The sequence below is a fragment of the Canis aureus genome, chromosome 28 (assembly GCF_053574225.1).
Source record: "Canis aureus isolate CA01 chromosome 28, VMU_Caureus_v.1.0, whole genome shotgun sequence".
In the NCBI taxonomy this organism is placed as follows: domain Eukaryota; kingdom Metazoa; phylum Chordata; class Mammalia; order Carnivora; family Canidae; genus Canis; species Canis aureus.
Genome location: NC_135638.1, coordinates 2,139,611 through 2,163,099, shown reverse-complemented (window position 1 = coordinate 2,163,099; position 23,489 = coordinate 2,139,611). Strand labels below are relative to the sequence as shown.

Here is a 23,489-nt window from a genome sequence, read left to right as displayed (position 1 = left end):
ATGTGAGTCTTGCATAGCCCCCCAACCTGAACGAAGGAAGCCAACAAAAGGGAGATTTGGTGCCGGGCATGACCGAGGCCCGCTGCCCCCCTCCCCATGGGCTGGGACAGCCTGTAGCCCAACTAGCCTGAGGGGTTATCAGTGACCAGAGAGGATCAAAACGCTCCCGGGGCCAGCGGAACCACTCGGACCCCTCGCAAGCTTCAACCAGGGACAGGGACTCACACCTCCTAGAAAATGACCTGCTTCTGTCACAAAAGGAGTTGATTTTAAAATGAGGAACTCCCCCCTCAAAAAAAAGAAAAAAGAAAATAAAATGAGGCCCCAATAACGATCCTCCTACCTAATGTCACATCAGGAGAAAAATTGAACAGAGGTAGGTTCCCGCCCCCCGCCCCCCGCCCCCCCCAACCCAATTCACAATTTTCTCAAATTCTTAATAAAAACTGCGTATCTCGGTAGAAGTTCTCCAAAGCTGGGTTTCCCACCGCCACTCCAGCGCCACTTCCCCAAGTTCCTCGCCGGCTCCTGACGCCTGGGCAGCTGTGTCACCTGCAGGGTCATCTGCCAGCGCCTCCGCGGGCGCCCGGGACTTCCAGAGCCGGCTGGACTCGCAGCTCCGTTCGGCGCCGCTCGGCCTGGCGTGGCCTCCACGGGGCCTTGGGGGGCTGCTGGGGCCCGGCACCCTGGCACACCAGCCCCGACGCCTCCAGGCTGCGGAGGCCATCGGGGAGCAGAGAGCCGCAAGCACTGTGGCAGGGGGGGGGCGCACCCAGCTGGGGGAAAGGAGGGGGGCCTCCCGGCCGGCTCCCAGGGGAGTTACTCTGGGGGCGCAGCTCCCGGGGGTCGGAGGTCCAGGGCCTGCCCCTTGGAAGGGGCCCAGGGCCGCCGTCTGGCTGCGTGTTCACCTTCCCGCTAGGGGCGCAGGTGCCCAGGGGGCCAGGGCGGTGGCAGGTGCACCCCGACGGGGATGAGCTCTGCAGAGTGGCCAGTGACCCAGCAGGGCACCCGCAGGGGTGGGGGGCCCCCAGCTTCCAGGGCAAAGAGCCCCCCCAGCCCCGGCCAGTCGGAGGAAGGGGCGGGCGGCCTGCGAGGGGCCGGGAGCCCCGAGGCTGGCTCTGCTGCCGCTGTCGCCCACCGGCTCCGCACCCCGGGCAGGACGGGGCGGACGCGGCTGCGGGTCGGTGCGGCTTGTCCGTCTGAGCCACACGGCGGTTGTCGCGTCCTTGCAGATGCAGCCCCTTGGGGAACCGGCTCGGCGGTGGGGAGGTGGCCCGGCCGGGTGGCCCCGCGCCCTTGCTGCCCTCCCTCGCCCCCCCGCCGCCCTCCGCATCTCCCCGGAGCACCGCTTCTCCCTGGCAATCTTCCTAGGTCTTCCCTTGTCCCTTCGTGTCCCAACGGTGACTATTTTGTTTTCATTTATTGGATAATTTGATTAATTTTGAGTCAATAGTCAATTGCAGATGGTAAGCCCTGGAAGGGGGCGGGGGGGCAAGTCCACTCCTGGACTCGTCCCTCCAGGACACCGCACGGAGCCGGGCCCCCAGGGTGCTCAGGACCTGCCCCGCCTGCCGGACAGGGAGGTTGGAGCACGGACGGGGACGAGGCGGGCTGCTCAAAGTCCCACGTCCACCAAACGCCGTGAGGGGCAAGCTGCGGGCCCTGCACTGGGGCGAGCACACGGGCGCACACGGGCCTCGACCCCGGCCGCCCCTGCCCTCGCGCTGGCCCGGCCCAGAGGGAGCACCTGGCGCCGCGGGGCCCGGCAGTTTGACCACGAGGATGCTCTAGGTCGAAGCCACTCGGGGGACAAGAGGGGGGAACGCAGGAAGCAGCCGGCTGTGGGCGCCTCCCCGTCCTCGGAGGACACGGGTTCAAACCCCCTCCGAAAGCACCTGTTACCCTGGGTTTTGGTGACCTCGTCAGCCTTGGGAAGTATTGGTCGGCACGTCGTCGGGGCGCCAAGATTTGTCCGTGTCCCCGTGATTGGGTTGGGGTCACAGTCTGCAGGAGGGAGACGGCCGAGGGCTCGTGGGCAGCACCGAGCACCGAGCACCGTTGGGGCTGGCCTGGGCCGCCTTGCCGAGGCCGTGTGTTGGGTCCCCACGGTGCAGCCACCGTCCCCACCCCACAGGGTCCCGCGGACCTCAGGGCACAGACACAGTGGGACCCTGTGCATCTCCACGGGTGATCTGGAATCCTCCTGCACAGGCGTTTGGTCTACCCACGCTCTCTGCTCTTCCTACTTATTCAATCTTTACGTCGGCACAGCCGGCACAGACGCCTAGATATTTACTGGATACACGAGCTGTCGAGCTGTCCTTCAACAGCCCTTTCTTTACTTGGTTGATTTGCTCAAATCGCTCTGGCTTTGGCCCCGGGGCATCTTGGGGCTGCTCCCTGGGCCTCCCTTGTGTGTGCAGGTGTGTGCACGAGGCCTCTCCCTCCCTCCCCTTCCTCCCTTTTGGTTCTTTCTGGAACACATCCTTGCATTCTGGAACTGCAGGACGCTCCAGGCTCGCAATCTTTGGATCCAGTCCTGGAATTAGCCATTTTGCCAAAGAACCCAGGTTTCAATACTGGAGAACCAAGCTCGAGAGCCAGATCGGGGCGCTCTGCGTGCTCACGGCCACCGCCGTGTTGGTTCTAGATCCCCTCCGCTGACAGAGCGAGGAAGAGTGTGTGTCTGAAGCCGTGTGTTTATGTTACATATGTATGAGTAAATAATTCTGCAGGTCACCTTCTGTATCTTTATTGAAAAAACGTGAATTTTTGGAATCCCTGGATGGCTCAGTGGTTTAGCGCCGCCTTCGGCTCAGGGCGTGACCCTGGGGTCCCGGGATCGAGTCCCACGTCGGGCTCCCAGCATGGAGCCTGCTTCTCCCTCTGCCTGTGTCTCTGCCTCTCTCTCTGTCTCTCATGAATAAATAAATAAAATTAAAAAAAAACGTGAATTTTTAAGCTACACATGAGTTCATACTATGTCTCCCAATCTAAGCCTAATGTGTCTTAACCGCCCACTGGGACTGAGGGAAATCTGGCTCCCCCTACCCCTCCTCCTTGATTTAATCGCTGAATTCCGGGACGTACGTATGGTGGCTTCCGAGCTGCACCCGTGTGAGAAACCGCTACATCGACTCGAGCACATGCTGATGTGCAGTTACTTTTGCCTTTAGCTTCACACAATCTAATCATCTCCGAAATTAATTAGGTCAGCAGGCCTTTTCTCCCACCCACTGCAGTAGGTTGTTTCACACATTTTAGTGCACTTTGCTCACGTTCCATCCTGGGATATCCCTCACCCTCCAAAATGATGTGTTAAAAATTTGCATACATCAAGGTTCGCTCCTCATGCTGAAAAGCTCTACAGGTTTTGACAGGCGGATAGCAGCCGGGATTTGTCCGTGTCCGCATTTACCCTTATAGTATCATGTGGAATAGGTGAGTCTGAATCAAATTTCAGACATCCCGTCATTTCATCAGTAAGTATTTAGCACCTACCTCTAAAAGATAAAGACACTTTTTAAAAAAAATACCGCTACTACATCTTTAAAAAAAATAATTTCTTAACATCCAGGCTGTGTTTAAAACTTTCTGACTGTCTGATAATTTTTTTTTTTAAAAAGTGATAGTTTGTATAAATTAGGAAACAGAGAAATCCCAATATTAACCTTCATATTGTTCTTGACGTCTTTAGTGTCTCCTTGACTGGAGTCCAACACCTGGCTACAGTTGGGTTGTGATTTGGCTAAAACCTACCCAAACTGGTCGACTCGTACTCACGTCCCCGTAGGTGCCGTTCAACTTCTTAGGCTTGATACCGATTCAGCGGGCTTTCTAGGCAATTGTGCTCAAACACCAAGAGACTTTGGACGGCAAATTCCACAGTAGGTGAGATCTTCAAAAATCTAAAGCCCCCTCTCACACCCGACCCAGAAAAGGACGTTCCCTCCTGCACCCAAACAACATTTGGGTGCCTGTCATGGGAGTGGGCTTTTATAGCTGAACTTCCATAGAAATAGAACTTGCGAAGATACTGGGGAACAGAGGGGATATGTTTAGAGGCGGCCTTAATTTTATAGATCCTATTTAGTATGTAGGCTCAAGTTCCTGTGGTTTGGGCTTAGATCTACTAGATATCTCTCTACTGAAAACTCCATTGCTCGGTCTTGAACCACACTTGATAAATGTGCAATGACATCACAATACCATCTGACAACCAGCTCCTTCATGGTGTTTTGGTCAAAGACAGATTTCTGATGGCCCCTAATGACTGGGATCGGATTTGTGGCACAAAAGCCTATTGCTTGTCACCTGTAACTCGGACAGAGATCCACTATCTTGGTGAACTAATGCTGGCCTTTAGGATCATCCAGGGTCCGCTGGAGCCATCAAATTCCCTTAGGTTATGTGATTCTAAGAATGAGAAGAATTGGGTTTTGATCTGCGTTCAAAAACTGTCCCCGCTCAAAAGGAATCTGGGGCTCTCTTTTCCCATGCCTTTTCATTCCATTTCATACAAAAGGCCTGAAGAATGAGAAAAATCCCATGACCTTTGGCTCAGAGAGAGCTAGACACTCAGTAAGGTGATGGAAAAGGCTCCTCCAGGAGGTTCATAACGTCAGACAGGCAGTGCTAGAGAATAGAGCCCTCCGGACACCATAGAGGCCTGCCTCCCAGGGTGGAACACAGGTCATCTTAGAAGGATGGTGCAACTGCATTCCTCTAGAGCTCTTCAGAATCTTAGACATTATTAAAAAGAGCTGAGAGACAAACGTGGAAATCAGGAGATGAGGTAATTTAGCTATGACCCCTGCGTCTGGTTCTACAGGCTCTACCGATCGGGGATGGAACCTGTTCTCCTGGCATAATTTTGAGTAAATCGGCTCCCGGTCTAGAGGCGGACGACACACCCTGATGGCAATCTGTTCTGCTAGTGTTTGCCCGTGTTGCCCTATTCGCTTGGGACCTCCGGAGTCCAGATGCTGATGCATAGCCCCTGTCCTATCAGATAAGCTGTGGCTTATCTGCCCCCAGCAGGAATGAGAAGCTTCCTTTCATCTGACTATAGGTTATGTTCTCTGAACCGCCTTTAGATCAGCCCAGATTGTGGTGAAGATCGCGGAGTGATGTCCTGGGGGCTGACATCATCTGCTCTTGGCCAAAATGGGACTGAAAGAGAAAAACCTGACTAAGGCTGAAGAGTAAAAAAGAAAAAAAAAAGCAGTGCTACCTTTAACCACCCTGGGGGTGGGGGTGGGGGGACAGACAGCAAGGCCAGCTGCAAAATTAGCAGAAAATACTTTTTCTCTCAAGACTGTAAAATGCCCTAACCCCCTCCTTCTGAGTGATGTGTGACTCTGTGAATGATGCCCCAGGCCGGCCTTGCCCTTTACCTTCCACTCCGGGCACAGCCCGTTGCTCAGCCACAAACAGCCTCAAGTCTTCCTGGGTCCCTGCTTCTCCTAAGCTGCCTGAGAAGCAGCAATCCTGGGGGAACCGGCCCCTTCCCGCCACCCTCCTCCGAACCCTGGATTAGACGCTTCCCTCCTCTCTCCGGGCCTGCGGCGGTGCCCTCGCTCACCCCGTTCGGGTCAGTCCATCCTCGGTCCAGCCAAGCCCGTGGCCGTGGGTGCAGCCCTGGGGGGGGGGGGGCGGCGGGCAGGGGTGCGGCTCCTCTGGATGCGCAGGTGGCCCACGAGGGGAGTTAGCAGGGCCAGAGATAACGTCTCATGCTTACACCTGCTGCCCCTTTCTCCTTTATGTAATGGTTGTTTGTGTTTTTCTTCTGTTTCTCGGTGCTTCTTACACATTTGTAGGATCCACATTTCTGCCATCCGGATCCTTCATCCCCGTATTTGTGCTCAGTGCTATTTTTCTCTCTTGGAGCAAGACACTCTGCGCCCTTTCACGGTTCCCCTAAAGTGCCCTGGGCCTTTTCCTCCTTCTGGTATTTGGCCGTGACAGCTGTTCCTTGCATTCTCTGCCTCTGTCTCCTTGACGGATGCGGTTGCCTCTAAACTTCCAGGCCCGGGTATCTGCTTGCTGTTTAAGACCTTTCTTTGGCTTTCTCCTTCCCTGGAGTGTTTTTGTTTTCTTAGGTTTTTATTTATTTATTCCTGAGAGACACAGAGAGAGAGAGAGAGAGAGACGCAGAGACCCAGGCAGAGGGAGAAGCAGGCTCCACGCAGGGAGCCCGACGGGGGACTCGATCCCGGCCTGGGCCGAGGGCAGGTGCTCCATCGCTGAGCCCCCCGCGTGGCCCCTAGAGTGTTTCCTTTTAAAACCTTTAAAGACCACGTCTCAGCCCTCCGTGCTTCCTCCCAAAGAGAGACACCCACCCGGCCTTCCCGGCCTCGGGTTCACTTTGCATTTCTTTGCACCCGGAGGCGCTAAGCGCGGCAGGAGAGGCCCGGTTCCCCTCTGACCGCAGGGCCCGCAGCGAGGGGTGGCGCGCCCCACGTGCATTGCACAACCACCCGCTGGCTTGCACGTCGGCGGCCTGCAGGAGCGCACGCCCGGTTACAACAGACCCCGTGTCTCAACAGCCCCGCCCGGCGCGAGGGGCGGAGCCGGGGCCCCCAGGGGCGCGCACGTGCCCACCCCACCCCCCCCCAGGCTGGACCCCCTCCCCCCTTCCCCCTCCTCCCCTTCCCCCCTCCCCCGTGCTGGAGCCCCTCCCCCATCCCCTCCCCCGTGTTGGAGCCTCTCCCCTCCTCCCCCCTCCTCCTCCCGCACCCCCCCCCCCCCCCCCGTGCTGGAGCTTCTCCCCCCTCCCCCTCCTCCCTCTCCCCCGTGCTGGACCCCCTCCCCTCCTCCCCCCTCCCCCTTTCCCCTTCCTCTCCTTCCTCCCTACCCCCTCATCCCCCCTCCTCCCTCACCCCCCCCCCCCGTGCTGGACCCCCTCCCCCTTCCCCCTCCTCCCCTTCCTCCCTACCCCGTCGTCCCCCCTCCCCTGTGCTGGACCCCCTCCCTCATCCCCTCCCCCGTGTTGGAGCCTCTCCCTTCCTCCCCCCTCCCCCCACCCCCCCCCTGGAGCTTCTCCCCCCTCCCCCCTCCTCCCTCTCCCCCATGCTGGACCTCCTCCCCTCCTCCCCCCTCCCCCTTTCCCCTTCCTCTCCTTCCTCCCTACCCCCTCATCCCCCCTCCTCCCTCACTCCCCCCCCCCCCCGTGCTGGACCCCCTCCCCCCTTCCCCCTCCTCCCCTTCCTCCCTATGCCGTCATCCCCCCTCCCCTGTGCTGGACCCCCTCCCTCATCCCCTCTCCCGTGTTGGAGCCTCTCCCCTCCTCGCCCCTCCCCCCCTGGAGCTTCTCCCCCCTCCCCCCTCCTCCCTCTCCCCCATGCTGGACCCCCTCCCCTCCTCCCCCCTCCCCCTTTCCCCCTCCTTTCCTTCCTCCCTACCCCCTCATCCCCCCTCCTCCCTCACCCCCCCCCGCCCCCCCCCCCGCTGGACCCCATCCCCCCTTCCCCCTCCTCCCCTTCCTCCCTCCCCCTTCATCCCCCTCCCCCGTGCTGGACCCTGCAGCCCCACAGAGGGCCAGGCACATCCCCACCCTGGGGCCTCTTAGAACCCTCCAGAACTGGAAGTGGTAGCGGCATAGTGGTTGCGGCCCGGGTTGTGCAGGGGTTGGCGGTCCCTGGGCACCTCCTGTGTGGCACGGAGGCCGGGCGTGCAGGCCACTGTCCCGCCTCCCGCTGCTGTCCCACGGGCCGGCTTGGGCCTCAGATCCAGTCCAGGTCACCCCAGCCCATCCCTGTGGGGTCCGGGCCACCCCCTCCCGGGCGCTGCCTGCAGACGGCGGCCCAGGACAGGCTGCTTAGGGCCGACGGAAGGAGGCTGCTGCATACTGGGACTTCTCACATTTCGTAACAGAAGGCTTCCCCTGCAAGCTTTTTAAACATATTTTTGCAAGATGCTGTTTATTCATGAGACAGAGAGAGAGAGAGAGAGAGAGGCAGAGACCCAGGCAGAGGGGCAGGCAGGAGCCCTGCGGGACTCGATCCCGGGACCCGGGGTCTCGCCCTGGGCCCAGGCTGACCGCAGAGCCACCCGGGCCAGCCCCATCTGCGATCTCCAAGCCCATCTTGAAGCAGGGCTGCAGTGCATTTAGTGGGGGTGGAAGGGGTCCCCCGCAGGCAGGACGGCGGCCGCCGCTCAGGCCTCACAGCCCCGACACCCTGCAGAGAGGCCTTGGGACGTGCCACCCTCGGTGCCTGGTGCCCGCTTCCAGCCTGGCCACAGGCCCTATGCGGGGATGGGCGAGCTTGGGTAGCTCCCCGCCGGGGACCATTTGTGCGGGTCCAGGTCACCCCGGCCCGTGGGGCTCACAATAAGCTTCTCTGTTACATGCGGGCTTTTCTGTGAAGATACTTTGAAGTGGGGCTGCGTTGTGTTGGGACGCCGGCCCCCCACCCGGCTCACTGCTGGGCAGCTTTACCGTCCTTTCCTACTGGCTGCGTAGGCATCTCCCACCCTGGGGGGCCCCCTGCCTGGGGCTCCCCCCAGCCTCCCCTGGGATAGCCTCCCCTCCTCCTGTGTCCTGCTTGTGTCTCAGCAGGTGTCACCTCCCGCCTGGGCCGCTGTCCTTGTTATATGCTTCAGATCACACCCGCGTCTGCCAAATGGGCCCCCCTTCCCTGCTCTTGTTTTTTGCTCTGTCAGGAAACTCATCTGTCCCATTCTCCCCACACCCACCCCAAGCTGAGATCCATCGTCTTTATTTTCTCCTGGATGCTTTTCCGGAAATACTCCCATCCTCTTATGCATCCCCTCCCCCCTTAACTCTTCTTTTCTTTCAGGCAAATGAAAATAGCTCACTTGTTCCTCTTCCCCTTCCTTTTCTGTGCATTTCATGGAAACCCAACTCTGCCCACCTCCTAATTTTGTCACACTCTTGGGCAATTTGCCTGACTGTAAACAACTGGCGGTGTTCATCTTTCACGGTGACCCTTTCTCACATCTACACCGGTGTTCCCAACGTCGCGTGGCACTCAAGAGTTTTGAATCACACCTGTGTGTCCTCCACTGTCTCTAAATGGAATTATCTAAGTGGATATTTTATTTTTTATTTTAAGAGGGGCCTTGGGTTTATTCCCAGAGCCCAAATACAATTCCCAGAGGTGGGAGCAGCAGAGCTGCCTTCCAGATTCCCTGGACCTTAGCTTTCTCTTCTCCGTGAATAAGGACACCTTGTCTTCACCGGGTGTTCCAGGCCTAATTCCTTTAGTCTCCTTTGGGTCCCAGGTTCCTAAAACTGTCATTTCTCTTCTTCTCCACTGGGCTCGAAGGCTCCCATCTGGCTCTTCAAATCTGAAAATTTCTCATGTTTGTTCCAATAATTTGCTGGGAGGTGGGCATATGGTTAACCTCAAGTTCTCCATGAACGTAATCTGATTCCATACTAATCATCTCCAGGCTCGGCCCCTGAACTTGGTCAGCACCTTTTATTAGGCTCACAAAGCCTTTCAAAGTAAACAGACTCACTCATAGGCACCCTTACCTGTGGAGATAGTATCCAAGACACACCTGACCCTTCAGCCACACAGGTGTGAACAGCACAGCTCTACTTAGATGCAGATTTTTTTTTCAATAAATATATAGGAAAATTTTTTGGAGATTTGCAATAACTTTTTAAAAAAGATTTTATTTATTTATTCATGAGAGACAGAGAGAGAGAGAGAGGCAGAGACCCAGGCAGAGGGAGAAGCAGGCTCCACGCAGGAAGCCCAACGTGAGACTCGATCCTGGGACCCCAGGGTCACACCCTGGGCTGAAGGCAGATGCTTAACCACTGAACCACCCAGGCTGCCTTTTTTTTTTTCTCTCCTGATTTGTGATAATTTGAAAAAGTTTTTTTGATTTGTGATCATTTGAAAAAGTTGCAAGCTGCATAAAAACATCATGTCGTGCATATTTAACATACATGTAGATTCTAGTCTATCACTCGCTACCAGAAAATGTATATGACTCCACTATAAAAAGTTAAAATTTATCAAAATCTATGCACACGAACACTTAGAGGCTGCACGTGGGGCTATTCGCGTGGAGGAAAGTGTCAGCGATGTAGAGACGCGGTATTAAATCGGAGCCATACATTCCTGGAGTTCTGTGACCATCTCCTAGCCGCCCCCTGTTGCTGCCGCGTGGAGCTCAAGTGTCACGGGGATCTGCTTAAAATGTCACATGATGCTAACTATGTCCCTAAAGAGTTTGTGTCTCCAGGATTGTGTATCCGTGTAAGAACTGACCCACTGTCCCCACATACTTTCCGTCGGGTTCAGTACCGTCCTGTAGCCTGAATAACCTCATGGCACCGCGCGAAGTACCACGAGTGATGCCGCAAGTGCTCCCCAGAGGCAGAGAGAAATTGCGACATTGTGAGAGAGAGCGACGGGCTTGCCACGTCCACAGCCTGAAGTCTGCACCTGCAGTTGCCCACCATCTCGAGATAAATGAATCCAGGGTTAGGATCATCATAAATAAAAAAATAAGAAAAAGAAAGAAGAAAAAGAAAAGAAAATTCGTGAAGCTACTCTGGGGCTACACCAGCAGGTTGCAAAAAGCTTGCACTCCTTGCAAAATACCTTTTTAGCTCATATTGAAGGTGCAGCTTTTACGTGGGGGCAGGACTGCTCCGAGAGAGCCGGACCTATGGGCTCCAATGTGACTTGAGAAAAAAAATGAAGTCATTATCCGGCAGGGGACAAATACCCTATGATTTCGCTCCCATGGGGCAACTAAAAACCAGACCAACAAACTGCTTTTTTAAATATTTTAGTTATTTATTTACGAGAGAGAGAGAGAGAGAGAGAGGGAGAGAGACAGAGGCAGAGACCCAGGCAGAGGGAGAAGCAGGCTCCATGCAGGGAGCCCGACCTGCAACTCGACCCCAGGACCCCGGGGTCACGCCCTGGGCCAAAGGCGGTGCTAAACCGCTGAGCCCCCCGGGCTGCTCCCAACAAATGTTTTAAAAAAGCTGGAACAGACCCGTCAATACAGAGGACAAAGTGGTGGCTGCCCGCGGGAGGGCTGGGAGGGCTGAGGGTGCACAGGACGGGTGAGGGTGCGAGATGCAGGCTTCCTGGAGCGAACAGGCCGCGGGGCCGAAAGGTGCCAACCGTAGGGGGTCGCGGGGTGCGGTGACCCACGGCGGTGAGAAGCGTGGGGGTGTCGGATTGCGAGGTCGTGCCCTGAAACCCATGTGACGTTGTGTGTCAGCTGTAGTTCAATTAAAAAAGGAAAAGAAAATCATTGAGGAGAAAGGATACTAACCAGAAAAATTTATTTTCCTCCTTCCTTCCTCCTCCTCTTCCTCATTCTTCTCCTTCCTTTGCTCCAGTGAGCTCTGCAGCCCGCGGGGCGCCGCCTCACGCCCCAGGCCAGCAGCCCGTGGCAGCCCCGCGCCCTACCGGGGACTGTTCGCGTGAAGGTGCAAGTGTCCTATTTTGGAAAAAAAAAAAAGGAAGGCCCCAGGGGCACCTGTTCGTGCAGAAGGGGCGGGGGCGCCGGGGCTCGGCGGGACGGGATGCGCCAGCTTCAGGGGTTCGGGCCGGTGCAGGCAGGTAGCGGCCACACCGCCCCTCCCGGTGAAGTCGCCGGCCCCTTCGGCTTTGTCCCTGACGCCAGCAGGCCTTGCCAGGCAGGGGCTGCCTTCCCAAGTTCTTTGCTTGGGACAAACGCCCCTGGCCACGCAGGACCCGTGAGCTCAAAGTGAAGCTGTCAAAATGATCCACTTGCCCCCAAATACGACGTTTCTAGGTCAGCGTCTAGATCAGGGGGTCTAGGGACCTCTGGAGCCCCTTCCTCACCGTCCACCCCACGAGACGCAGAAGCGTGAAGGTGGAAGGGTCGCCCTGTCGCAGGTGTCGCTGTTATGGAAAAAGCCTCGAAGCCCCCAGCCCGAAGCAACGAGTTCCTGCCAGAGAAAACCATGTCTAGGTGTGGTGACCCCGGGACTCACAACGGAGCCATCAAGGGGGCCCCGGGGCCGGGGCTGCGACTGGAGGCGTGGGGCGGGCGGCGCAGGGTCCACATGCGGATCGTGGAGAAGGTCAAGAGCCAAGAGATGCCCCAGAGGAAGGAACAGGAGGTGGCCCGGTGGAGCCGGGTGACTCCAAGCCAGTGCCGGGGGCGGGGACAGAGCTGCCGGTGTTCGGAGCTGCCGCGGCCCAGGGGCCCGACCGTGGAGGGAGCCAGATGCTGGACACGTGGTGGAGGAAGAAGGTGCGCCTGCGTAGGTGGAGGGTCCCCCGGCTGCCAGAAAGGACCAGTGCCCGCCACTATGTGGACGTGGCCGGAGCCGGGGGCATCATGTGGGGTGAAAGGAGCCATCGGAGGGGGACACTTGGGTCTAGCCTCGCTCGGGTGTGGGATGCACGGAACCGCGCAGGGGGCCGTAGGGGACGGGAGGGAGAGCCGGATGGGAGTCCCCGGGAGGGGCGACGCTTAACTCCTGGAAGGCCACCGAGGGCGCTGGGGGCGGGGGGACGGGGTCACCGGGCCACGGCATGAGGGGGCCCAGGTTGGGTGTGGGTCGCGGCTGGGGGACCTCTGAACGCTGCGCCTGAAGCCAGGTGTGAGCTGGATGGTGGCGACTTGAATTCAGATTCTAAAAAGGCCCAAAAAGGAATGACGAGGAAATAATCAGATATGTACGCGTATTCCTTAAAAATATTTATCAGTGTTGGGAAAAAAAAAAAAAAGGAAAGAGATTGACAGGAGGCAACCGGCCGAAGGGTCAGGCTCGGGACGCCGGGAGCCTCCTCGGATGGGCCTTTGGGGCGACCCGGGCAGCCCCCGTGGGATTGTCTCTCAGGAAAGAAGGAGCAGGCAGTCGGGCGGGTCACGCTGTGACTCCCACGCAGTTCCACTAAGCGAGCCGCCTGTCCGGCCTCATCCCCACCTGCCCCGCACCTGCCCGTTCTCGCCGCCCTGACCCGGGGCCTTCCCGGCTTGCGACACACCAGGGCCACCTCCCCGGCCGCCCACCTCTCCCCGCACAGCCCTGCGCCGCAGGAACCCCGTGGACCCGGGTGCAGCCGCGGAGGCCACCACGCGCGAGCTTCCGTGGCCTGTCCTTGCAGGCACAGACTGAGTGACTTTCGGTTTCTTTTTTCCTATTTTTGGAGAGAGAGCGAGAGAGTGAGCGTGCACACGAGTGGGGGTGATGGTGGGGGAGGGGACAGGGAGCTCAAGGGGCTGCCGGCTGGTGAGAAGCCGGGCTCGCGGCTCAGCCCCACGGCCCCAGGTCCCCGCTGGGACCTGCAGCCAGAGGCCACACGTCAGCAGAGCCCCCGGCGCCCTGAGGTCCCTGACGTGTGAGGCACAGCGACCCGGCCTCGCCTGCAGGCCCCAGCCTGACCTCACGGGGGGCGGCCTGTGGGCACGCAGCGGCATCAGTGGCATGACTGTGCCCCGGGTCACGGCAGGTGGCCGCTGCCGCCCGGCTCGTTCCGTTCGGTTGTCTTGTAAGATGTTATTCACTTACTCATTCAAGACCCACGGGGGGGGGGGTTAGGGACGCAGGCGAGGGACAATGGGGACCTGACACAGCCCCGATCCCGGGACCCGGGGTCACGCCCTGGGCCGAGGGCCGACGCTCCACCGCTGAGCCCCCCGGCGCCCCGAGTCCTCACATCCATAAATAAGAATCTGCTTCCTCGTGACCTCATCTGCTCACTCGTGAAGTCTAGCGGGAGGAGTTCACGGCGGCGCCGGTGGCCTGGCCGGGGGTGGTGTGGCCGCAGCCACTCGACGGTGACTCACCGGCCGCAGGTGACGGGGGCTCGCGCGCTGTCTGCTGCTGCTCATCCCCTCCCGCTGGCCGGCCCGCTGCTGCGAGGACACGGCCCACAGCGGCCACGGGGCACCTGTCACTCACCGGCACCTGCAGCCCCAGCTGGGGAGGTGCAGGGCAGCAAGGGCCGCGCGTGGACACCCGGCCGGCACCCCGTCCTCGGCGTCGTGGGGGGCACAGCTGGCTACTGATTTGCACCTTCTGGTCTACACTCCACGACCCGCTCGGGTGGCAATCAGGGTAATTTGGCATTTCAGCAACGGGCCAAGCGAAGGCCGCTTCTGCTGTTTTGTCCTGGATTCTTTCCGCTCTCGTGGCCTTAAAAGCTACCCGGCATAGTCTCGGTCCCAAAGTCTCTCTCTCAACCCCCCGAGGTAAAGACGTCACGCTGTCGCTGTAAACCTGCTGCTCTGACCACGGGGTATGCTTCCCTATTACGGGATACGAATTATAGGAAATCGATCACGATTTCACGTCGCTCACGTTTATACATCGGACGTGCTTTTCACCCTTTTTTTCAGGCGAAGCAAGCGACTGGTGTGGGCGGGGACCCTGACCTTTGGCAGTTAGCCTCCGTCCTGCCGCACGCCGTAAGGTGGCCCGAGAAACGCTTTTAGAAGATGGAAGCGTATAAAATTGGAGTCATCACGCCCCCGAATATGCTTATTATACGGAAATAAAAATCAGCTGGTTTCCAAAAGAGCCCACGTGTTCAAAAACACAATCTCTTTTAACCCCGTCCTTGCTCCGGCCGCTGGCTCTGCTTTTTCTATTTCCGGACACGTGACTCTGTGATTATTTTCACAGTCAGCAGCCCGCCCGCCCCTACCGCGAGCACCCGTGTTGGCCCGTCTTGCCCTTCGGAGACACCATCCCGCCTCCTCGCGGCTCGAGCCTGGGCCAGAAGCGTCTCAGGAGCGGCCGCAGGGAGCTCCCGGGGCACCGTGAGGTTCGGACCCCCCCAAAGGCTTCTCATGGGGCCTCTCTCTCAAGGCTGGATGCATCCCGTCATGAGTTCCTCACCCAGACGGAGGCCCCAGGTCTTTTCCGTCGGGGCCAAACCCCCAATAAGTTGACCTCTGATCCCCTTAAGAAGGTAAACTAAAGCTCGGAAAGTCACTGTACTTTTTAATCGTCCTGAAAGAAGAACAACTGGGAACCACCGGGCTCGTCTTGGGAAGCCTAGGGCTTGGGTTCCGGGGCGAATGTCCACCCACCTCGTGTAAAACAGTGGTTTCCAAGTGGGTGGAGCCGGGCGAGCGAGGGCTGGCCTGGTTGCTGGCTCGCCACCGTCCCTTCAGCCGGAGGAGCTCCCACCTCTAGCGTCATCGGTCCCAAGTGTAGACGCTGCCACCGTGGAGTTTGCTGTGCTTGCTTTTTCCGCTCTGCCCCCCACTGCCCTGCTTCCTGTCGGATACGATGTGCAGCTCTGCCCTAACGCATTAGGTGGGCCGGAGCAAGGCAGGGGCCACGCAGAGGGGTGGCCGGCGGTGCAGGGCGTCAGAGGTGCAGAGGGCGTGTGGGGGGAGCGGAGGGGAGGGAGCCTGGGGCCGGGTGTCCACGTGGGGGAGGTGGTTAGAGCTTGAGCAGAGTGAGGAGGGAGGGTGCCCGGCTCTCCGTGGGGCGGCTTGGCACGTAGATCTACGCCCAAGCACGGTGGAAAGGGGGGAGGCTGGAGGGCTGGAGTCAAAGATCCCACAGGAGGAAGAGGGGGCTCAGGCATGAGCACGAGGGGAGTCGGAGGCCACGCAGGGCAGTGGCGCAGAGTGGGAGGTCAGAGCTGGGGGTGAGGAGAGGGCTCCACAGGCAGGGGGCCCACCGGTGAGGACTGGACCCCTGGCGTGGGGGATCCCTGTGTGAGGGCAGCCCGGGATGAGTGGCTGGAGAAGCAACAGGGGGAACGTGTTCACCGGCGCGGGAGTGGGGGGGCCCAGCCTGGGGTGTTGGGGCCTAAGTGGGGGGGGGGGGCCCTGGCGGGAACAGCCTGTGCGAAGCATCAGAGCCCGGGAGGGTTAGAGGCACCGGCATGAGACAGAGGACGCGGTGGTGATGAGAGGCAGATCACGGTCACGGAGACTCATCAAATAACTTGACTATAGTAAGCTGGGGCGCCTGGGGGGCTCGGTGGTTGAGGGGCTGCCTTCGGCCCAGGGCGTGACCCCGGGGTCCCGGGATCGAGTCCCGCGTCGGGCTCCCTGCGTGGAGCCTGCTTCTCCCTCTGCCTGGGTCTCGGCCTCTCTCTGTCGCTCTGTGTCTCTCATGAATAAATAAACAGTCTTTAAAATAAAAATAAATGCACTAAAGTGAGTGAGACCCGGTCTTTCACTGTCGGAGAAGAGAGAAACCCTGTGGTGTTGCTAGAGTCGGAGACCTGAGCATGAGGTCACGGATGCCGACACAGACGCACACGGAAATCCGCGCGTGAACGTGTGTAGATAGTGCACGTAGGCGCACGGTCCCTAGCTCGGGCTCCAAAGGAAGCCGAGGAGCGGGGTCTCCCCAGAGCAGCGGGCACACCCAGTGCCCACACCTTGGCCTTTGAGTGTTGGCCACCGGCAGACCCAGGGCTCCTGGAGACCCAAGGCCAATTCCTGGGTTGGGGCGGGGAAACTTCAGGATGAGTCTAGAGCGTCCGACTGTAGCCACAGGAACCAGCCGGCCTGCAGCCAAACTGGGGACAACGGGAGCATCAAAATAGATGATGATAAAGGGTAACGGCGCGTGGCCCCCGGGGACTTCCTGGCAGCGCGGACTCCGGCCCCAGCGTCTGGGCCGGACGAGCCGTCCACGGAGTTCCCGCGCTCGGGTCTGAGAACCACTGAGCCCGGGACCACGAGTCCGCTGGAGAAACGGGGAGAGTGAAAGTTTGCCGAGGGACGGAATTTGTACGCAGCGTCCAGGGCACCCCGCACAGGACGGTCGCTGTGTCCCCGCCACTTTACGACGGAAAGGGCCGGACCGCGCCACCCGGTGAAGTGACACGAGTGCCGCGGGAGGTGGCGGGACAAATGAGGTTGAGCGGACGCGAGGGGACAGCGGTCGCGTAGTTGATAATGAGGAGGAGTCCGACAAGCTCCTTCTGAGGGTGAGTCTACAGAACCGCGGGCGCATTAGATCTAGAGACACCCAGGTCGGCGGCCCGGGGGGCCCGGCGGTTCAGCGCCCGCCTCCGGCCCAGGCCGTGACCCCGGGGTCCCGGGATCGAGTCCTGCATCGGGTCCCTGCGTGGAGCCTGCTTCTCCCTCTGCCTGGGTCTCTGCCTCTCTCTCTCTGGATCTCTCATGAAAAAATAAGTAAAATCTTAAAAACAAAAAACAAAAAACAAAAAACCCAAGGTCCTGAAATCATGCGAATCGCCAGGCAGAAGAGCAGCTCGTTCCTTCCAGGGAGGCAGACACGTCACAAGCGCTCAGTAAATGTTTACGAGCTTTGCTCGCCTTAAGCAGCTCTGGAATTCTCGTTTCTTCAAGTCACTAAAACGTCCCTATAAAATATACATAAAAAAATCTAAACTTTACAATTTTGCTCTCTTCAGCCAGCCTCGACCTTGACGCGCCCCGTGTGGCGGTCGGAACCGTGAAGCCCGAGTGTACTACGGCAGCCCCGGGTGACGACCAACCGCGTCCTCAGGGTCCGGGACGATGTGTTTCCGGGGTCGACCCGCCACCGCGGGCAGTTCCGAGCTGCCGACCTGGGAGAGGAGGCCGCTGCGCCCGCCGCCGCCCGCTGGCCTGCAGGTTCGCTACCGGGTGACCCGATTCACCGGCGAACGGTTCCCTCTGCTCGGCTGGAGGCGATACCCGGGATCCGCCGGACCACGAGGCCTCACGGGGCTCAGCGTGGGACTGAAGCTTCCCGACCTCGACTTAGGACTTAGGGAGTGACGCGCAAAGCACAACCCTTGTGCTTGAAACGGTACCGACGACGGGAGCCCAGGCCTGCGGACCGTGCCACGGTGGGGTCTGTGTGCGGAGCCTACGGGTGGCCTCCTGGCTCGTGACGGAAGCCGTGAGCAAGGGACCGTGACAGCCGCCTCTCCCGAGACCACATGCAGGCGGCCGGCATCCCCCGAGGACGTCCTCAGCATCCTGAGCCGCTCGGAGGGCCCGGGGGGAAGCGGGGGCCCCCACGAGCCACGGCAGAGGCAGCGTGGGGAGGGTGGGGAGCCCCGGGGCCTCCGGACCGCGCAGCCACCGTTGCAACAGCTCAGCCTTTCCTCCAAAGGGCAAACGCAGAGGACGACACGGCCCAGCAGCCCCTCAAGGCACACGTCCCAAAGGAAAACGTGTCTACACGAAGCTTGAATGCGAATGTTCGCGGCAACCTTGGTCCTAACGGCCCCGAAGTGGAAAGGGCTCAGACGCCCACGGGTGGACAGTGCAGCGCAGCACGTCCCCTCCTGGGGTGGCCCCGCACCATGGGACACGGGCGAAGCCTGAAGCACACGGGGGACAGACACCGGTCGCGGGGGTCCACACAACGCAGGCTCTCGTGGCGGGAAGTGGGCCACGGCGCGGCCCGAGCAGCTGAGCATCCGGCCGCGGGGCCACGGCCCTCCCTGCTGGGGCCGCTCGGGGGCCGCGGACACGCCGGGAACCAGCACACTCGCGCCTCGGCCCGTGGGGGCGCGGATCGCAGCTGCGGGAAATGAGGTGTGCGGGGCCCGCACGGGCCCTGAGGGCTGGGGACACGACCTGCCGCCGCGCCTGGGGACAGCTGGCCGGGCTGCCCGCCCTCACCTGAGCCAGTGCCAGTAGCGCGGACACGGGACGGTGTCAGCGGGGCTGGAGGCCGACTCCCTGCGCTGTCCCTTCGCAATGACCTAGGGCACAGCCCCCGCGGCTGTCCCCCCAGCTGTCCCCCCCGAGCTGTCCCCCTCCGGCTGTCCCCCACGGCTCTCTCCCCGAGCTGTTCCCCCACAGCTGTCCCCCCATGGCTGTCCCCCCAGGGCTGTCCCTCCCGAGCTGTCTCCCCCCGAGTTGTTCCCCCATAGCTGTCCCCCCACAGCTGTCTCCCCACAGCTGTCCCGCCTGGCTGTCCTCGCCACAGCTGTCCCTCCACGGCTGTCTCCCCACAGATGTCCCCCCCGAGCTGTCTCCTCCTGGATGTCCCCCCACAGCTGTCCCTCCACGGCTGTCTCCCCGCAGATGTCCCCCACAGCTGTCTCCCCCCGGATGTCCCCCCACAGCTATCCCCCCAAGCTGTACCCCCCCAGCTGTCCCCCCCGGGGCTGTCCTCTCCGCGGGCTCCATCCCCGAGGCCGGGTGAGCAGAGGCCGAGTCCCTCACCGGGGGTCACCCGGGAGCCGGGGGAACAGTTCTCTTGAGATTGGTTTTGACTTGCTCTTAGAGGGTGCGATCGGTGGTGACCTCTAGGGAAACGTGCCTTTAGAGTCTAGCACGCCCAGCACCAGATCTGTAGAGCCGGACATAAACTAAGTGTTGATTGGTCTTAGTTTTAAAAGAAAGCCTTGGATTTACTGTCAAAGTACAATTTCATGTATTTTAATCCTAGACTTCACTGTGAAATTCCGCCTGTGTGACGTGTAGCAGTCTAATCCGTGTGGACACGGGAATGGTGGCTACTATGCTCTTTAAAGCTACGAGCTCTATTTATTTGAGAACAAAATCGGCATTTCTGAGAGCGGAGTGTGTGGCTAAAGTACTGGAGAATCACTGGGCATACAACCGAATACTACCTATTTGTGAGAATTTCAGCATGAAGGTAGTAAAGGCATAAATGACTTTATATTAACTATGGACATTTTACGCACTTGACCCAAAGGCAGGAATTCCTGTATTAGTATTTTTCCTTCTTATCTACAGAATCTTGCTTCCTCTACATCAATAGTCACCAATTTTGGTTAATGTGCTACAGTAGGTCCAATATAGACCAAATATATTTCATTCAAGAGAAATGGCATGAAAAATAGGCACCCAAATAATCTCAGGTTTAAATGTAACTGAGATTTAGAAAAGCTTTAAAAATTACAGAACACATTCTGGAAGAAAACATATCTTGGATTCTATCGGCATGTAAATTCCATGAAGAGGAAGGAAATTTTGTTTACTCCCCTGCCCCCGGTGCTCAGAACAATGCCAGCACATGGAAGGCACCTCACAGCTATTGAAAGAGGCCAAATATGCAAAGTATCCCCATTACTTTAAAAAGGGGAAACAAATCTTCAAGTCACAATATGCACAGAACAGATAATTATGTTGTAAAATATTTTTTATTGTAAAAACAGTGTCAACAGAGGTTGACAATGCAAATGTCATCCCAGAACATTTCCCCTTGGTTCCTAAATTTGCTTGCTGGGTTCCTATGTACCGAGCAAGTCTCCATTAGCACTTCTCAGGTTTTGTAGTCGTTTTGATATGTTGATTACTTATGTGTATATATTGCTTGGAAACAAATGTTCATCTGATATCAAAACAAATAAAAAAACTGTTGTGTCTTTGTTTCACATTTCCTACAGGGAAATCTATGTATCTCAGATACCTTCACAATTTAATAGTAAAGTTAGTGCCTTTACCAAATCCCAAAATTCTCCATTATTGACTCAAACTCGTGACATCTGCAATACACCCAGATTTAAAAGTTTAAAAACAAAAAGTCTGGAATTTAAAACAAACCTTAGGCTGATTTTTTTTTTTCATATTTGAAAGACTGTAATTATTTGCAGCATACAAACGGAGAGAATAGTGCAAAATGCATCAAGTTTTATATGATAAATATACTTTCAACCTAAATGGCTGCCTCAAAAGCAAACAGTGAAAAATTATCAATCCTCAAAAGCAATCTAGACTGACTCAATAAAGTTTACAATTTAGAAAGATCAATTTCTACTCTATTTCTACAGATTGCAAAAGGATTTCAGAAACAGATTAAACATACAATTGTTTTACAAAAATAGAAATATCGTTTGGGACTTTACAAAACTTTATAAAATATAACACTATATTTGCAAATTTAAGATAGTTTCACACTGAAATAGGCAATTCTTCCACTGACATAAAGTCTCATCAAACTTAACTGGTCTGTCTTGATCATTCTCTTACACATTATTTCTTCCAAGTCTTCAGCCTAAGTAGGTCTGTGCTCTATCATGGGATTTTCTTAAAGAGATTGTTGAATTTCAAAGGTTTTATAAGATTTTTCATTCTAGAAATAACGTTAAAACAGATGAATTTACACTTACAAATGTTTTACTAAAAGTAGAAATTAATGCAATGTGACAATTCTGTATTTGAGAAGTTCCAAACCAAATTCTTAAGAATGAAAAGCTACCTATTGATTTAAAATATATATTTGACAATTATAATTTGGAATCTATAAAACATAAAAATATAATTGCAACTATTTTATGGAAAAATAATTATTCATATAGAATGAAGAAGCTCTAAATTTAGTTATTTGTAGCTGGCAGATGAGAAGTATTTTCTAATTACACCCATTCATAAATGCTCATTTTATCACTTCAAAGAGCACCAGTGTTATTTTCAAAAACTAAAAGTGAGAAGGTAAGGGCTTATTTCATGTAACAGTGCTATTATGATAAGGCACCACATGGTATGTGAAAAAGCCAAACAAAGTATTTTCAAATCACTTTTTTTTTTTGTTACTGGTGTCTTAACCATTAGATAGGATGGTCAGGAAAAAAGCTAATAATGTTCGCTAACTGCATTATCCTCCTTTCCCCATCATTTTTTGCTTTTAGTTTTTCCATATAACAGAACATATAATAAACAACAATGTAGTACATGATCTGTTAAATAAACATCTCTTCCCAACCTTCCAACAAAATACTCTAAAATTAAACAATAAGAAACCAAAAATTTATCCGATATACTTTGCAATAATCTATCCCTGGAGAAGAGTGGGGAGCTGGGTGGAGATGAGGGTGAGGACACAATGACAGGACCTATTTTCTATAGAATATACTGAGGCACATAGGTTAAAAGTTTCTCAGGCAAATTCATGGCTAGAGCAAAACTGAGAGAAAGCTCAGAATTTTACATTCCCCCCCGGAGCGGATTTCTCAGGTAGTCACACCCAATTAAATATTTCAAAATATGTCCTTAGTCACTGCTATCATCATCATCATCATCATCAGATACGTCGTTTAAAGGAGACTTCAGTGACTGACTGTACGAGTCCGATCTGGCGGGCTGGCACGTGGCCATGTCCCCCGTAGAAAGCAGGTCATAGCAGAAGTCACAAATCCGCACGGGCTTAGAGGACTGGCTTGGAAGAAGAAACCTCTTCTCAGAGCAGGGCCCGCAGACGACAAAACCACATTTGCGGCAATGGTGACGACGATTAACGGGTGTGAATTTTGCTTTCTGACAACGCATACATACGGTTGCTTCAGAGTCAGGAACCCAGACAGCAGCATGTTCATTACTGGGTGTCTTCCCACTTTTGGAGAGCAAATCAGTAACACATTTATTTATGTGATTCATCCACTCGGATTTCTCAGTGGCAGTGGCAGCATAAACTGCAAATGATTTAGTTGGTGTCTTGATAAGCCATCCGTTCCTCAAGTCCCCCTCGTCTTTGATGGAATCAATAGTGACATTTTCCAGGGGAATAATATGTTGTTTGTTGTATTTTTTCTTCTGGATGACAATATTGCCATATACAAGAATATCATTAAATAAGAAAAACTGCCTTGCTTTGGGCTTCTTTCTGCACAACTTAGTCAATACTCCTTCTCCAATAAGAACCCTTCCAGGTATAGTTAAGGGTTGACCAGCTGCTCCAAAACAGTTTTCTACTATATTTATACGTCTAGTATTTGCTTCACTGTTTGCCAAGCGATCCACCATCTTTTGCTGATAGCCTTTAAAAAAGAAAGAAAGGAAGAAAGAAATTAGCACATAAAAGTTATGAATTCATGTATTAAAAATTATATAACCTAAATTTAATCTAACAAATCTTTACTTTTACTCACAGGCAAATGCTCCCAAATGGTTACCAAGATAATCACCAAGCGTACCAAAAGGGTTAACATGTCCTGCTTTTATAATCATCAAAAATCTTACTAGTCCAAAAATCCATATAGCACTATACTAGTTAAGTAGATATTAATAAAAGCATAAACTTCTTACAGACATAAAGGAATAAACAACTGGACAATGAATATAAGTCTTTTCTGCAAAATAATAATCTCAGTTCCATGAAATTTAATCTCAGAGGGATTCTGAAGAAGAGGGCAAAATTCTGTAAAAACTAAGAGAAATTAAGAATTTTTTCTGGTAAGCTATTCCCAATGAGCTAAAGCCTTAATCCTCTCACCTGGATTACCAGAACTATTTGCCAATGTGTCTTTGGCTTTGCCCCCTAAATCAGTCTTCAGGCAGTGATTTCTCAAATGCAAATCTCACCATGTCATTATTCAAAAGAACTCTCCTTGACCTACAAAATGCAGATTTTCAAGCATGGCACACTAGGCTGTTCGTTATCTGGTTCTTGCTTACCTTCCCAGACTCATCAAGTCACTCTTCAGCTCAAACTTTATGTTCTAAGAAAACTCTACTCCTCACAGTCCACTTCATCTACACATGCCTTCTCTCATGCTGTCGTATCCTTTACTACTTGATACTCACAGTTAACTCTTATTGATCCTTTAGGACTCAGTTTAGGTTATCGACTAACTCACTTCCAGTTGAGTGTATCAAAGCCAGGA

At 55.5% G+C, this 23,489-nt stretch overlaps 1 protein-coding gene across 2 annotated transcripts in view; it reads right to left on the bottom strand.

Annotated features, from left to right (window-relative positions):
- Positions 1-20,011: 20,011 nt before the first annotated feature.
- Positions 20,012-23,489, bottom strand: part of PLEKHF2 (pleckstrin homology and FYVE domain containing 2) — a 30,318-nt gene continuing 26,840 nt past the window's right edge. For both annotated transcript variants that reach the window (XM_077876191.1, XM_077876192.1), the window contains exon 2: positions 20,012-22,643. In XM_077876191.1, coding sequence (XP_077732317.1) covers positions 21,880-22,629 — 750 coding nt within the window. In that variant the 5' untranslated portion in view covers positions 22,630-22,643 and the 3' untranslated portion in view covers positions 20,012-21,879. The remainder of the gene's footprint in view (positions 22,644-23,489) is intronic.